General features: G+C 36.5%; 1 protein-coding gene across 4 annotated transcripts in view; it reads left to right on the top strand.

The window, feature by feature from the left end:
- The window catches only part of AFTPH (aftiphilin), a 66,911-nt gene that overhangs the window by 23,662 nt on the left and 26,819 nt on the right, over positions 1–16,430 (top strand). For all 4 annotated transcript variants that reach the window (XR_007129950.1, XM_047744576.1, XM_047744575.1 and 1 more), the window contains exon 2: positions 4,530–6,493. Coding sequence is in view for 3 of the 4 variants with exons in the window: in XM_047744576.1 (XP_047600532.1) it covers positions 4,562–6,493 (1,932 nt within the window). In the remaining variant the exon portion in view is untranslated. The remainder of the gene's footprint in view (positions 1–4,529; positions 6,494–16,430) is intronic.

Genomic DNA, 16,430 nt, shown 5'->3' with positions numbered 1-16,430 from the left:
ACCACAATACTACCCTTAAAATCAAGAAATTAGCATCAACACATTGCTCTTGCCCTCTATTCAGGTTTCACAATTGTCCCAATAATGACCTGTACAGAAAGGGAAGCCAATTGAAAATCAGGTGTTGAATTTACTTGTCATGTCTCTTTAGTCATCTTCAATTTGGAAGAGTTCTTAAGGTTTTCCTTAATTTTCATGACATTGATACTTTTGAAGATCACAGGCCAGTTGTTTTGTAGACTGTCTTCCAATATGAATTTGTCTGAAGTTTCCTCATGAATAGATTGAGGTTGTGTGTTTGGGGCAGCAATATTCCAGGAGTGGTCTGGTGTTCTTGTTGCATCTTGTCAGGTGATAAATACATGATCTCAGTATTTCCATTACTAATGATGTTCACTTTGATCACTTGATGAAGTGTCACCCTCCACCACTGTAAAGTTACACTTTTTTCCTTTGTAATTGAGTATGTTTTGGGAAGATATTTTGAAGCTTCAGTTATCTTACGTATTTATATCTGGGAACTGAGAGTTGATTCTTTTATTCAGTAGATTATAATCCAATATTATCTTTATTTTGATGCTCAAGTTGTCACTGATTTTACCACTGAGAATCCCTTCAAGCTGGCTTTTGTGTCCTTTTGACATGTTGTCATCATTATGAATGCTTTTAAACAAACAAAAAAGAATCATGATATTAATGGCTACATAGTATCCTACTGGAAGGACAAAGCATGATTTGCTTAAACAATCCCTTGGAGCATTTTGTTTTACTTTTAAGGGAAAAAACCCAGTTTGTATAGTATAGCCAGATTGCCTTCTGGAAGCCTTCTAACAATTTACACACCCACCAGCAATGTGTGTGTGCAAATGGCCTTTTCTCCACACACTCATTAACGATCAGAGAATTTTTAAAAATAGGAACTTCATAATCACAAGGAGACTGTTAGAGGTCAAATTACCCTGTATACCTAAATATTAGAAGGGGTTATCAGGACTCTGGACAAAGGAGGAAAGTGGGGCTTATATGTATCTTTTACTGTTATTTTAAATCAGCAGAAAAGAAGGTATTTCAGAAGCAGAGCCATCATTTTCTTCTTTAAGATGCTGGTTTTGTAAGGAAGGCAGTTTAAAATAGATATATTACAATGAAATCTTTTTCTTATGATTTGTTCAGTTTCTTTCAAATAACACTCAGTGACAGACCACTCATTGACCTCAAAGATCCTTCTCAAAATTCTGAAGCCATTCTCTACTAACCAGCTGTATGACCTTTGGGAAAGTTGCTTACCAATAGGCCTCATTTTCTTCATATCTAATTAAATTAAGTGGCTTCTAAGGTACCTTCTTTCTATAGCTAGAAAGTCTTATGAAATTTTATTCTGAGAGTTGGAAGAAAGTGGTTGTTTTGTTTTGTTTTTTGAGTTTACAAAACTGGTTGACTTTTATAGTAAAATACTTCATATATCTAATTTTGCAACTGTGAATTGCAGGGAATATTCCTTGGGCTTCAGTTCATTGGAAGTATCAATTTTTTTTTTTAAGATTTTATTTATTTATTTGACAGAGAGAGATCACAAGTAGACGGAGAGGCAGGCAGAGAGAGAGAGGGAAGCAGGCTCCCCGCTGAGCAGAGAGCCCGATGCGGGCCTCGATCCCAGGACCCTGAGATCATGACCTGAGCCGAAGGCAGCGGCTTAACCCACTGAGCCACCCAGGCGCCCTGGAAGTATCAATTTATGGGCTGGTTTTATTCTAGGACTTTTGTTGTTAATTCTGCCTTTGCTTTTAATGTAAAGCTGTCTTGTGGCCCTTTTGACTTGTGGCCCCAGGATAATACAGATAGAGATTCCATTTGAGAGTTAAATGTCTATAGAAATAAGATATCATGAACTAATGAGTATAGAAAGGATTATTCAGTAAACGGGATTATGATAATTGCTTGGCTATTTAGAAAAAAAGTTACTTAGACCTTTGCCTTAGATCACATACCAAAATTAATTCTAGATGTATTAAAAACTAACTGCAGGGCACCTGGGTGGCTCGGTGGGTTAGGCCGCTGCCTTCGGCGCAGGTCATGGTCTCAGGGTCCTGGGATCGAGCCCCGCATTGGGCTCTCTGCTCAGCAGGGAGCCTGCTTCCTCCTCTCTCTACCTGCCTCTCTGCCTGCTTGTGATCTCTCTGTCAAATAAATAAATAAAATCTTAAAAAAAAAAAAAAAAAACTAACTGCAGGGACACTTGGGTGGCTCAATGGATTAAGCCTCTGCTTTCAGCCCAGGTCATGGCCCAGGTCATGATCTCAGGGTCCTGGGGTAGAGCCCTTCATCAGGCTCTCTGCTCAGCAGGGAGCCTGCTTCCCCCTATCTCTCTGCCTGCCTCTCTGCCTACTTGTGATCTTTCTCTCTGTGTCAAATAAATAAAATCTGTAAAAAAAAAAAAAAAAGAAAAAAAGAAAAAACTAACTGCAGCAACAGATGAATCATTGAACACTACATCAGAAACTAATGATGCACTATATGTTGGCTAATTGAATTTAAATTTTAAGAAAACCAACTAAAAGTAAAAAAAAAAAAGGAATATTAAATCTCAAGCTTATATGAAAGCAAAATAATGAAAATTATTAATGAAAAGTTGATCACTTTGTCCCCTGAAAAATTAAACTTTGGAAAACAGTTTGGCAGTTTCTCATAAAGTTAAACTTATACTTACTGTAACCAAGCATTTGCACTCCTGAGAATTTATCTTAGAAAATTAAAAACTTGCGCTCACATAACAGTCTGTACATAAATATTCATAGCAGCTGTATTTGTAATTATTTGTGATTAGAAATAATCCAAATGTCCTACATTGAGTGAATGGGGAAACAGACTGTGGTGCAGCTATACAATGGAGGACTACTTGGCATAAAAAAGAATGAACTCTTGACATGCAACAACACGGATGGATCTCAGGGGCATTAAGCCAAATGAAAAAAAAACTTCAAAGAATTACATATTCTTTAATTCCATGTACGTAATACTTGTGAAGTAGCAAAATTATAATGATGGAGGATAGATCAGTGGCTGGCATGAGTTAAGGCTTCGGGGAGGGTGTGAGTATTGAGAGGTAACTCAAGGGGAGTTACTTTATATTGATGAATATTATTGCACTATTTTGCAGCAGTTCTTAACCTAGTTACAGTGATGGTTATTTGAATCTCATCTGCACATGTGATAAAATTTCACAGACCCACGTATACAAAACTGGTGAAATCTAAATAAGGTCTGTAGCTGAGTTGATAGTGTTGTACTGATGACAGTTTTCTGGTTTGGTCATGTACTATCATCATTTACCCTACTATCATTGTGGGAAATTGGGTGGGATATATGTGAGAACTCGATTGTTTTTGCAACTTCTTTAAATCAGAAACGATTTCAGTATTGAAAGTTATTTTTTTTTAATTGACTTAAATAAACTGGGCTACATCTAGGCAATGGAATATTATTCAGCACTAAAAAGAAATGAGCTATCAACCATGAAAAGACATGGAGGAGGCTTAGATGCGTATTAGTAAGTGAAAGAACCAGTCATGTAGTATGTACAGGCTACATATGATGTGACATACTGTATGATTCTGACTATGTGATATCCCAGAAAATACAAAACTATGGAGACAGTAAAAAGATCAGTGGTTGCCAGGGGCAGGGGAAAAGGAAGGATGAATGGGTGGAACAGAGGATTTTTAGGGCATCGAAATTACTCTGTGTGATACTTTAATGGTGGATTCATATTTATGCATTTGTCCTAACCAAGAGTGAAGAGCACCAAGAGCAAACCCTAATATATATAAACTATGGACCTTGGGTGATAGTGATGTGGTATATGTCAGTGTAGGTTCATCAGTTGTAACAAATACACCACTCTGGTATAGGATGTTCATAATAGAGGAGGCTATGAATGAGTAGGGGTGGGGAATATATAGGAATTTACTGTACTTTCGGCTCAGTGTTGCAGTGAACCTAAAACTGCTCTTAAAAAAACTGCTCTTTTAGTCTGTTTAAAAAGAAAATTAACTTGGGTCAGAAATAAACATTGAAAAGCAAAGTGAGGAATATATTGTAGCAATTATTAGAGATAAAATTTTCATGTCTTATTTATAAAGAAGTCATACAAATCCGTAAGGCAGGCCCTGAATCCCCAACAGACTGGAAAGAGAACTTACGCGAACAAGCAAGTTCCCTGAGAGAGTATTTTGTAAATACACTTTTGTGTTTATTCCAGCTTTTTTGGAAACCTCAAGTTCAGTAATGTAATACCAGTGTTCTTGGAAACATACACTAGAGGAGAGAATTTTTTTTTTTTTTTTTTTGCTATTACAGCTGTGTAAAGTAATCGCAACTAAGAGAAAAATAATTTGAAAGATACAAAACAGAGCACTGTAAATTTGCATTGTTTTGAAATAGCTCTGAGAGAATTTTGGAAGACCTTAATATATGTAACCTGTCCCCTCCAAAAAAAAAAAAAAAACACCAAACCTGTTCTTTTTTTTCAGGTGTAAATTAATTATTTGAAAGCAGTTGAGCAATGGAGCCAGACATCATTCGAATGTACTCTTCATCCCCACCACCACTAGACAATGGAGCCGAGGATGATGATGATGATGAATTTGGGGAATTTGGTGGGTTTTCAGAAGTTAGCCCTTCTGGTGTAGGGTTTGTTGATTTTGATGCACCAGATTATATTCGTCCCAAGGAAGAGTTTGTACCTTCAAACCATTTTATGCCAATTCATGATTTCTCAGAAAATGTAGATAGCCTTACTAGCTTTAAGTCCATTAAAAATGGTAATGATAAAGACATCACAGCTGAACTTTCTTCTCCTGTAAAAGGACAGTCTGATGTTTTACTTTCTACCACCAGCAAAGAAATAATTTCATCTAAAACGTTAGATACTTCCATTGATGGCATAGAAAGTCTGGGAGATTTAAATACTATAGTGAAGCAGAGACAGAATGTTGGAACACCTGAAGGTTTCTCTCCAGGAGATTTTAGAACTGGTATGAATGTTGTTCATCAAAACAAGCAGTTAGAGAGCTGCAATGGTGAAAAGCCTCCTTGTCTGGAGATTCTGACAAATGGGTTTGCAGTACTGGAAACTGTAAATCCTCAGGGAACAGAAGATCTGGACACTGTAGCCAATTCAAAAGGAAGAAAGCCTCTTAGCACTCATAGTACTGAGTATAACTTAGACTGTGCACCTAGTCCTGCTGAGGAATTTGCAGATTTTGCCACATTTTCCAAAAAGGAAAGGATACAACTAGAAGAAATAGGATATGAAGTTTTAAATGATAGAGAAGCATTAACCATTCAGGAAAACAATAAAATTAACAGAGTCAGTGAACTGAATTCTGTAAAAGCAGTGTCTTTGGGTAGAAGTTTTGATGATAAAGGAGACATGGATGGAGAGGATCAGGTTTGTGTTTCAGAAATAAGCATAATGAGTACCAGAGTTTTCAATACTGAAAAACAAGGCCTTCCAGCATTGCAACAGGATGAATTTTTAAAATCAAGTGTTCAGTCAAAGCCTTGGAATTTGGCAGACTCAGCTGATAATTCAGAATCCAGTATAAGAGAAGAGTGTAAAACTGAGGAAAAACTTGATTTGTTTACTCCTGAGTGTGCTGACCTATGTATGGATTCTGTTAAAGCTTCTGATGCTGATAATGAAGTTGGTTCTTCCAAAGAAGAAAATAGAAAGTTTACTTATTCCCAAAGCCCCAGCATTGATCCTACAGAAGAAAATGTTCTGGATGATTCTATAAGTGTAAAAAATGGTGATAGTAGTAATGACTTTGTGACTTGCAACGATACTAATGAGGATGAGTTTGGTGACTTCGGCACAGCCAGTGGCACAACTCCACCTTTTGTTACTGGTACTCAAGATTCAATGAGCGATATCACTTTTGAAGAGTCCTCAGAGCACTTTCCACATTTTAGTGAACCAGGTGATGACTTCGGAGAATTTGGGGATACAAATGCTGTTTCTTGCCAAGATGAAATTATATTTACAGAGTCCGACCTAAAACAGACTTCTGATAGTTTATCAGAGGAATGTAAGTTGAGAGGAAAGTCTACTGAGACAGGCACGGATCCTGTTTCAAAACTGGAAATTGGGAAAGAAGGTGAATTTGGAGATTTCGATTCTGTGCCAAATATTCAAGATGACTGCAGTGCTTTTCAAGACTCCGATGATTTTGCGGACTTCAGTTCAGCTGGGCCTAGCCAAGTTGTAGATTGGAATGCTTTTGAGGGTGGACAGAAAGATAGTTGCTCTTGGGCTGCTTTTGGAGACCAGCAGGCTACTGAATCTCACCATCGAAAGGAAACCTGGCAGTCACATAGGACAGATGAAAAGATTGCTACTCCAGGAACCCCCAAAATGCACAGTGCCCCTTCAGCAACTTCCAAAGGAGCAGTTGCTGGTGGCCATTTACAGGAAACAGCCACTTCAGTTCAGGTATTTACTGATTTTCTCTATTTTGTATGATAAATTAATTGCTGCGGAGGCTTTTCAGAAAGTATTTCTAGATTGGGTACCTGCTGAAGGAGTCTCTCATGATACATAATGCTTGCTTGATTTGTAGGTCAGTTACATTTTTCACAACCCTTTGGTAAACTTTAAATAGATAGTCCTATAGTAAGTAATGCTTGGTAAGCTTTTTCTTTATCTCAGTGAGTTTAATATTTACAGAAATTCATCAGATTGGTTTTTTGATTAACATAAATAGCACCTAAATAAAAATGCATTGTTTAGCTAATTAACTATCCAGTGAATCCTTTTGCTTTTACTTTTATGGTGATTATTCAGAAGAAGGTTAAGCTGAAATATAGATTTTTTTTTTTAAGTTTCAGAAATAATGTCTCTTAATTTTGCCCACCAAAAGACCTAGGAAGTTGGAGTACAGTTTGTTTTAAGATTTATTTATTTATTTATTTATTTGAGAGAGAACCAGAGCATGTGCATGAGCTGGGGTAGGGGCAGAGGAAGAGGGAGAGAGAAAGAGAAAGAACCCTCAAACACACTCCCCGCAGAGCCCGATGGAGGAGGGGCTTGATCCCAGGTCCCTGAGATCACGACCTGGCCTGAAATCAACAGCCAGCCGCTTAACCAGTTGAGCTATCCAAGTGCCCCCGAAGTACAGTTTTGAGTTCAGGAGAGAGCACGCAGAATTTGAAACCTCAGCCTCTGCTGAAGGCTGTAGGGAATTAAAGGATAGAAAGAATTTGAACAAAGCGGATTTGGACTTCGTAATTTGACAGCTACTAAAGACCTGGGATGAGGGATGAGAAGAATTAAGGGTAGACCTAGAACAAAGAACAGTCATAGGTTGATTTACTGTGGCTGTATTTATTTACTTATAATTTCCTGCAAATGTCCATTTATGTTTACACTTTCTGGGGAGTAGGTGTGTCAGGTAGAATATTTTTACCCCCCCAGCACCTGTACTTTATCCTTCTCTGTTCCAGACTCTTTCAGAGAAGAGCACTAAGATTTATTTTGACTTAAAGTAGCTCCTAAAGACACAGTTTGGTATCCAGGTTGTTCCCCAATCCTGAGTTATACCCTGTGCTAAGCCTAACTTTTCCTCAACCCCAGAGGTGTCAAAAAGAGCACTCCCTAGAAAATCACTGCTTTGTAGTGGCAATTGATAAAAATAACACTCATCTCAATGAGCTTCTTTTAAAGACAAAGAACAAGATCAGAATCTGCCAGTTCTTCAGTTATCTTACGCTAAGCAAACCATCTTCAGTTAGAAGTATTTCCAAAATCTGAGTGTTAATTGAAATGGTTATACGTCATTGCTTTGATACATGAAGATATTATTATGGTATTACCAGGTGGTGGAAATAGCTAATCACTTTTCATTTGACTTTGAGTATCTGAAGAGCTTAATTCCCTAATTCAGTTATTATATGATTTGGCTAGTGTGTATTATTCCTGTTGATGAATTTATTATTGAAGTAGAAGGTTTCCATTTTAAACAATGAGTAAACTAATTATACAAAGCCAAGACTGTTGACTTTGACCTAATCCTTCCCTATTTAGTTTCATCTTACTATAAGGTGACACTGGTATTAAGATCTTTATAGCCCTAGAACTTGTAACATCATGAGATAATGAAGTTTTTAAAGTATGATCACTTCAAAAGGAATTTTTTGCATTACACTAGTTGATTGAAGTTTATAACTTGATAACTGGATATAAGAGGTAATAAAGTATATAAGCTTTATATAATCTTACAAATCTAAGTTTGAGTCTTGACTCAGCCTCTTACAAGCTTTCTGATTTTGGACAAGTTACTTCTGAGCTCAGTTGCTTGTTAAAAAAAAGAGAGACAGATAATCCACTTCAGGGGATTTTTGTGAAGATAAAATGACAGTAAATTTTAAAGTGAATGAAAAAAATCCACTGAAAAATAAAAATTTTGTAGTATGATTCTGTTTTGTAAAGATCAGCAAAAACTGTGTAGATGTGGCAAGATACATTTAAGACTTCCTGAGATTTGGTTGGCTCACTCATCAGACTTTTGCTGATAGGTTTGGAAAATGAATAGAATTTAGAGATGGATTTTGGAAAGGAAAAATTGTTGGAAGGGGCTGGAAGATAAGTTTAGAAGGAAGTTGAGGTAGGGAATTGGGTAAGCCCTGCTGAGTAAATGACTGAATTGGAAGTGATTTTCATTCTTACCCTGCTGTTGTGAAGGCAGCTTGTGGCCTGCAGTTTCTTCCTCTCCCAGAATATGCTGGAAAAGTACCTTAATGTAAGTCCCTTAGGAGAGGATTAGATTTACTGGTATTTTTCCTAAAATGTTTCTCCTACCTGCTACAGTGTTGGGGACAGCACAGGAATCCTCACTTATTAATGACAGTGAATGTCGGGTTCTTTTTTTTTTTTCCTTTTTTTTTTTTTTTTTTTTAAGATTTTTATTTTAGAGAGCATGCACAAGCGTGGGGAGGAGCAGAGGGAAAGGGGGAGAGAGAGAGAGAGAGAGAGAGAGAAGCAGACTCCCCACTGAATGCAGAGCCTGACGTGGCGCTTGATCTCAGGACTCTAAGATCGTGACCTGGGCTGAAATCAAGAGTTGGGCACTTACCTGACTGAGCTACCCAGGAGCCCCAAATGACAGTGAACATTAGGTTTTTAATGGTAAAATTTAGAATGACTTATTCCTCTTGAATCTTACCTGGATTCAGCAATTCTGTCCTGGACAGAGTAGAATGCCTTCAAGTCATTTTGTCCAAATTCTGCTTTGACAGAATGTTGTGAGTCTTTTAGAATTCATAGCTGTTAATTCAGTTAAACAAACATGGGGAGCAAGTCTTTGTTTTGAGAAATGAGACAAAAATGGTGCAGTTGTCATTTCAAATTTCTACTTTTCACTGTGACATCATCTGGGTCCCTATTTTTTAGCTTTTTTCAGGCTACCCATAAGATATCTTAATATTTTAATAAAATATATCTTCCTTGGGTCAAGAGACTGTCAGTTGTTGCAGCTTTATTGTAATAATTTATTACTTAGGGAAGAGTCAACCAAGAAGACATCTTTGAAACTTATAAAATGGTTTTAGTCAAATTAATTAATAAATGTGGGTCTGGTGAGCCTTAGAGGTTCAAGCCTTGATGTAAAAGCCATACATGACCATTTATTGAGAAATATTCTTCCCTCTCACTGAATATTTTTTTCTGAGAACCCAGAGCTCAATATATTTCATATTCTTGTTAACATTCTTATAAATTGTAGAAAACAAGTAGTGGTATCTCTGTTGTACAAATTGAAAAAGAGGTCCAAACTGTTCTTTGGTTTTTGGGCTAAGATTCAAAGCAAAATGATAACAAAAAAAATCCTCCTTACTTTCAAAACAGGCCTTTTTTCCAGATTTCTTTCTTTCTTTCTTCCTTTCTCCCTTACTTTCTGTCTTCCTTTCTTTCTTTCTTTAACCCGTTAATATTCCAGAAAGGAAATTTGATTGAAATAACCAAGATTACTTTTTCTTAGATTTATGGTAAAGGAGGTTAACATTGTAAGTACTGCATTTAACTCTGAACTTTTATAAAATTTTTTAAATATTGCTGTGGATGTTACTTGAAAATTTAGGTAATTGGTAAATAATCTCTTTATATTAATTGACTGTAGAAAAGGAAGCTATGAGCAGTTTTTTCTTATTAGCCATCTACTTGATAATGCTCCTGGGAAGGTGTTACTAGATGAAGATTTGTTTTGAGAGCCTTAAAAATTAAGAGTATCACAAAAAGAAAAAGGAAGAAAATTATGAATAATTTAGCCTATTTTACTTTGAAAGTAAATTTTTCATTTCTTACCAGAAAGTCAGCATTCTCAAACTGACTCTAACCCCACAAAAATGTGGGGTTAGTTTGTTTACTTAATCATCTGCATAAGATTTGTGCACGTTTTCCTTTCTGTGGGTGAACACCTGAACTTATTACTGAAAACATAAGCAACCAAATAAATTAAGTGGTCAAAAGATACAGACTTCCAGTTATAAAATAAATAAGTCCTGGAGATGTATAGCATGGTGACTATAGTTAATAATACTGTATTGTATATTTAAAAATCTCTAAGAAAATAGATCTTAAAAGCTCTCATCACAAGAAATAAAAAATTTGTAACTATGTGTGGTGATTGCTGTTAACTAGACTGACTTACTGTGATCATTTTGCAATATATACATATCAAATCATTATGCTGTATTCCTGAAACTAATATAACGTATGTTGATTATATCTCAGTTTCGTTTTTGTTTTTTTTAAGAAATTGAGATTTTGGCCTTATAGCTCTTTGCTTACTTGAAGTATCTGGATAGCAATTTCTTTTGTTATTTTTCCCTCGGAAAATTCTCATCTTTAATTCCAAAAATCGGTAGAAATATCTTATTAGATTTATCCACAAACTGTGCAGAAGGGCCAAACCATCTTTTTAGAGCATGGTGAATATTACAGTTGGTCACTTTTCTTATGTTATAGCTTGAAATTGGGAATCGGTAAAGTGTACGATTGTAGATTGTACTTGATATCTTACTTAATATTTAATGGTGGCAAGGCATAAGGTAACCTCTTAAATGGAAGAAAAAATTACCCAGTGGATTTTATATTTCTTCTAAATTTCCACTTAAGAGTAAGATCTGTTGCTATCAATGTTAAAACTATTAATGTTAATCAACTTTTGTTCAGAAGAAAGAAAACTAACTAGAAATATGTTGAAGGAAACTTGGGAACTACCTTAAAAATACAAGATACTTTAAAGAAGACACACATTTGAGTGGCATAAGAACCAGAGTCTAGGATCCTAGGTGCTGGTCTTACACACCCCTTTGGAAAACTGAGATTTTCTTTTTTGTTGTTTGTTGTTTTTTTTTTTAAGATTTTATTTATTGGGACACCTGGGTGGCTCAGTGGGTTAAGCCGCTGCCTTCGGCTCAGGTCATGATCCCAGGGTCTTGGGATCGAGCCCCGCATCGGGCTCTCTGCTCAGCAGGGAGCCTGCTTCCCTTCCTCTCCTTCTCTCTGCCTGCCTCTGTGCCTACTTGTGATCTCTGTCAAATAAATAAAATCTTTAAAAAAAAAAAAAATTAACCATCAGAAGAGGGAGCATGTTTGTCCCTGTATAGCTTTCACTTATACTCATTCTGAGTTCTGTCATATCTCCATGTTTAGGGTAAGAGGTATATAAGCAGCCATTTCATTTCACCCACTGATGCAAACAAGTCGTATTACTGAATGAAGAGTTTCCCAGTTGGTAGGCCCCAGTCACAAACAGGTTACAAGTCTCCCCCAAATCCTGAATGCTGACTTTCTGGTAACAAACCAAAAATTTACTCCCTGAGCTTTCATTTCATCCCTAATATTGGAAACAATAATACTTAGCTTTTGGGATTTTTTTTTTAAAAGATACATAAAGTAATATATGTAAGTATCAAGCAATAATACCTAGTATGTAAGGGATTCAGTTATTATTTATACTTGTTAAATTATATAAATATATCCAACCTATGTACAAAAATGGTTTAGATGCCTTATAAAAAGATATACTTTCTTAAGTAGAACAAATATGCCCCCTGCAGTCTTAAATAAAAGTGAAGTGTATTTTGTTTTGTTTTGTATTTTAAATCTAGTGCACACTGATCTCGCTAACATTTCTGTATCGGCTGGTACAGAAACCTAAGTACTGGAGATTCAAAATGAGACACATTCCCTGCCCTCAAAGCTCCTATACTTTTTAGAGATTGAGTTTAAAACTGCTTTGATAGGGGCGCCTGGATGGCTCAGTAGGTTAAAGCCTCTGCCTTTGGCTCAGGTCATGATCCCAGGGTCCTGGGATTGAGCCCCACATCGGGCTCTCGGCTCAGCAAGGACCCTGCTTCCTCCTCTCTCTCTGCCTGCTTCTCTGCCTATTTGTGATCTCTGTCTGTCAAATAAATAAATAAAATCTTTAATAAAATCTTAAAAAAAAAACAACTGCTTTGATGACAGCTTTAATACAGCGTGTAAGAACACAGACTCTGAAACTATACTCCCTAGATCAGGATTCAGAGTGTAATACTCATCTGACTGTGGGCGAGTTAACCTCTTAGTGCTCCATTTTTCTCCTTTAGAACATGGGGAAAATAAGAAGACTGTCACCTTCCTCCTGTGATTCCTCTTTGTTCTTCTGTGAGTTAATATTTGTAAAGCATTTAGAATAATGCCTGGCATGTGGTGAGCACTGTGTAAGCATTAAATAAAAAACATAATGAGCTATATCAGGCTGTTGCAGTTTCTAACTATGTTTCAGAGAACATCTTTTGATATTTTACTGAATTTAGGTGCTCGCTTTCTTGAACTGTTTAGGGTTATACTGATATTGTTTCATTTATACATACTGCACTGTCTGCCTAGGGAAACTCATTTAGCCAGACTGACTTTACCTCTAATGCCAAATAATAAAATACAGTCTTTTAGAATTTTATGTCTAATACAAGTCCACATGTATTGTAACATATTAATAAATATTACTGTTTAATTCACATCTTTTTCTGAGTTAATCAGCTACAAGGAATTTAAAAGTATGTAGTGTCCCCATTTAATCAAAACCAGGAGTTGATTGCCTCGTATGGCTAGATATACTCTATACAGAAATAAGAATTCTTATAAGCAGGGTAATATTAAGTTCCTTTTCACTTATACACAGTAGATTAAGTCCAAGTTTAAATAATACTTCACTTTGTTGACCCTAGTGTTGATATAATATTAATTTTATTACTCATTTGGTTTAAGGCTATTGTAGGTATTAAACTGGGCACTGCTTAAGATTCTCCGTCTCTCTCTGCTCTGCATCCCCCTCTTTTCTCTCTCTCAAAAAAAAAAGATTTTTTTAAGATTTTACTTATTTGACAGAGAGAGAGATCACAAGTAGGCAAAGAGGCAGGCAGAGAGAGGGGGGAAGCAGGTTCCCTGCCGAGCAGAGAGCCTGATGTGGGGCTCGATCCCAGGACCCTGGGATCATAACCTGAGCTGAAGGCAGAGGCTTAACCCACTGAGCCACCCAGGCGCCCCCCCCCCCAAATTTTTTTTTTTCATAAAAAATAAAATCCACAAGAAGTAACAGTAAGAGGTTCTATTTATATAAGTGGCTCTTAATGATAGACATTTTTAAATTGGTACTTATTTTCCAATTCAGTAAGAGGATCTTAAGGAGGGTGCAGAAATTTGGATTATTTAATTTCTTCTTATGGTAGAAATTGATAGATCGAAACAGGTATTTTCATAATGATTTAGAATGCTAAATAGTGGTAGAGAAACATCCCTAGTGAGATTTGAACCTAGTTTTGACATTTATTTTATTCCTTGGTAGGGTACTGTGTTTTGTGTACCATCTGTATAACAATAGTAGTGATAAAAGTTACTTCTTAGGCACACACTGGTGCCAGACATTTAATCCTGTAATTCGTCACCCACCCTGTGACAGTGCCCCTGCTATTTCCAGTTGATAAGTCCAGAAGCTGAGTCTCATCTCTAGGTCCACAGCCCTTGATTGAAGTATTATAGTTAATCAGCCATTTACTTCCTGGAATTAACTAGTAGCAAATGAAATTTGGCATGTATTATCATGAACAACATATTAGTAAGAAACTCTATTTTTAGAGGGTTCCTTTTTACCATCAGACTAGTCTTGTGCATAGCTGGGAATTGTATTTTTAAAGGAAAATGTCAGGAAATTTAATTTTCATCACAATCTTTGTTAATTCTGTTAGCTGCTTTCTTTTTGAATTGTTAGAGTTCCTCCTTGTGGTGTGGGTGGTGCTGTTAGTGGTGCAGTTAGAGGATTCTGATATTTGAATCTTTGTTATTTATTGCTCTACCTCAGGGGTCAGCAAACTGTGGCCTATGAGACAAATCTATCCTGCTCCCTGTTTTAGTAAATAAAGTTTCATTGGAACACACCTCACTTATTTGTTTATAGATGGTACAAAGCTGAAAATACTTACTATCTGGCCCTATATTGAAAAGAATAGCTAAAAGAAAAAGAATTGCTGACCCCTGCTCTACTTCATTCAACAAAATATTTGAAGCAATTGGGTGTAATATCTAACCACAAAGCTAAATGGAACTTTCTTTTAAGTTTTTCATGTAATTTACATTCTGTATGAGAAAAGGTGAGGTGAATGTGATGTTCTGTTTGTTCATGTACATTCCACTGATTTGACAATTTGCTCACTGGTGTACCTAAGACTGATAGTTAGGTATAATGTTGCCCAATTAACTGAGTGTGTTTTGGGGTTATTTCTTCCTTCCTTTGATAAATATTTTTTCTTTCCCATTAAAAGGATAACAAAGAGGATATGAGAGAGATTCAGTTTTAATTTACAGAGAAGTAAAATTTAGTCATATGTGAGTTTTTGTTTACCTTCCCTGCCCAGAAGGAGCCAAGGCTTATCGTGTTTCCAATTAGATGGTTATCTAATCCCTCTAAAAGTAGTGTCTGTCCATTCCCTCTGTTGAAGCAAGTAAGTGCAGGTCCCCTTGACACACTCAGGTTTCACAAGCCTGGGGATCTTGAGTCTACTCTTTACTGTAAGTTTCATAATTGATACTGAGACGCTTTTCCCATATCACACACACGAATATAATGAAGGTGTTCGAGTAACTTTTGTAGAGATAGCAGAAGAGTACCCTGAGACTAATTATTCAGTGTTAAGTTTTTTGCTCTGATACTGCTTCCAGAAGAGAGATTTTGGTTTGGAAAACATGTTTGTGAAGATTTTTCCTTTTGTTTTTCATTTTCCTGTTTGCTGACTATGCTAAACAACGGAAATCAAGCATTAACTTGTTTTTGTTACTTGCCAGGAAATACCACCATGATGTGGCGTTTTCTTGCACACTCGGTATCATTTCAGGAGTACACTAACAACAATCTTTAACTTAATAGTTTGTATTCCTGTTTGATATTTAAGTAGTAAATTGAGCTAAGTTGAAAATATTTTACATGTGTCTGACATACAGTTGGGAAAGTGGGAATAAATGTTATCATAGGCTACACGTGTAGAACAACCTAGTAGTACCCCCAAAAATGTAAGTTAATCTCAATTTATTAAGTTTTAATTAATGAACGTACTCCAAAATGCCAATGTTTTCAGTGAAAATACTCTAAGGAATATTCCGTCTTCGATTGGAGGAAAGGCAGCATTCTATTCAAAAATACATTCAATGAACACACCATAGATAGAAGAGTAGAGAAATGGAATTTTTAAAAGATAACATAGATCATCAAAATGCTAAATGAGCTATTGAATTTCTTAGTAAAGATTGAGGCATTCTTGGGGCGCCTGAGTGGCTCAGTGGGTTAAGCCGCTGCCTTCGGCTCAGGTCATGATCTCAGGGTCCTGGGATCGAGGCCCGCATCGGGCTCTCTGCTCGGCAGGGAGCCTGCTTCCCTCTCTCTCTCTCTCTCTGCCTGCCTCTCTGTCTACTTGTGATCTCTCTCTGCCAAATAAATAAATAAAATCTAAAAAAAAAAAAAAAAAAAAAAGATTGAGGCATTCTTTCCTATTTTGGTTTCTATTAGCAGCAGAGATATTTCTAAAAGGCTTTTAGAATTCAGATGTTTATATTCAAGAAAAAAGTTCTGTTCAACTATAATAGCATAATGCTTTTCATAAACATTCATGATAATCTTTTTTTTTTTTTTAAGATTTTATTTATTTATTTGACAGAGAGAGATCACAAGTAGGCAGAGAGGCAGGCAGAGAGAGAGGAGGAAGCAGGCTCCCCGCCGAGCAGAGAGCCCGATGCGGGGCTCGATCCCAGAACCCGGGATCCTGACCTGAGCCGAAGGCAGAGGCTTTAACCCACTGAGCCACCCAGGCGCCCCTTTGATAATCATTCTTAAATCTAATGT

The sequence above is a fragment of the Lutra lutra genome, chromosome 9 (genome assembly GCF_902655055.1).
Source record: "Lutra lutra chromosome 9, mLutLut1.2, whole genome shotgun sequence".
Taxonomy (NCBI): domain Eukaryota; kingdom Metazoa; phylum Chordata; class Mammalia; order Carnivora; family Mustelidae; genus Lutra; species Lutra lutra.
The sequence above is the reverse complement of the archived record's forward strand: the minus strand, read 5'-3'. Positions and strand labels throughout refer to the sequence as shown.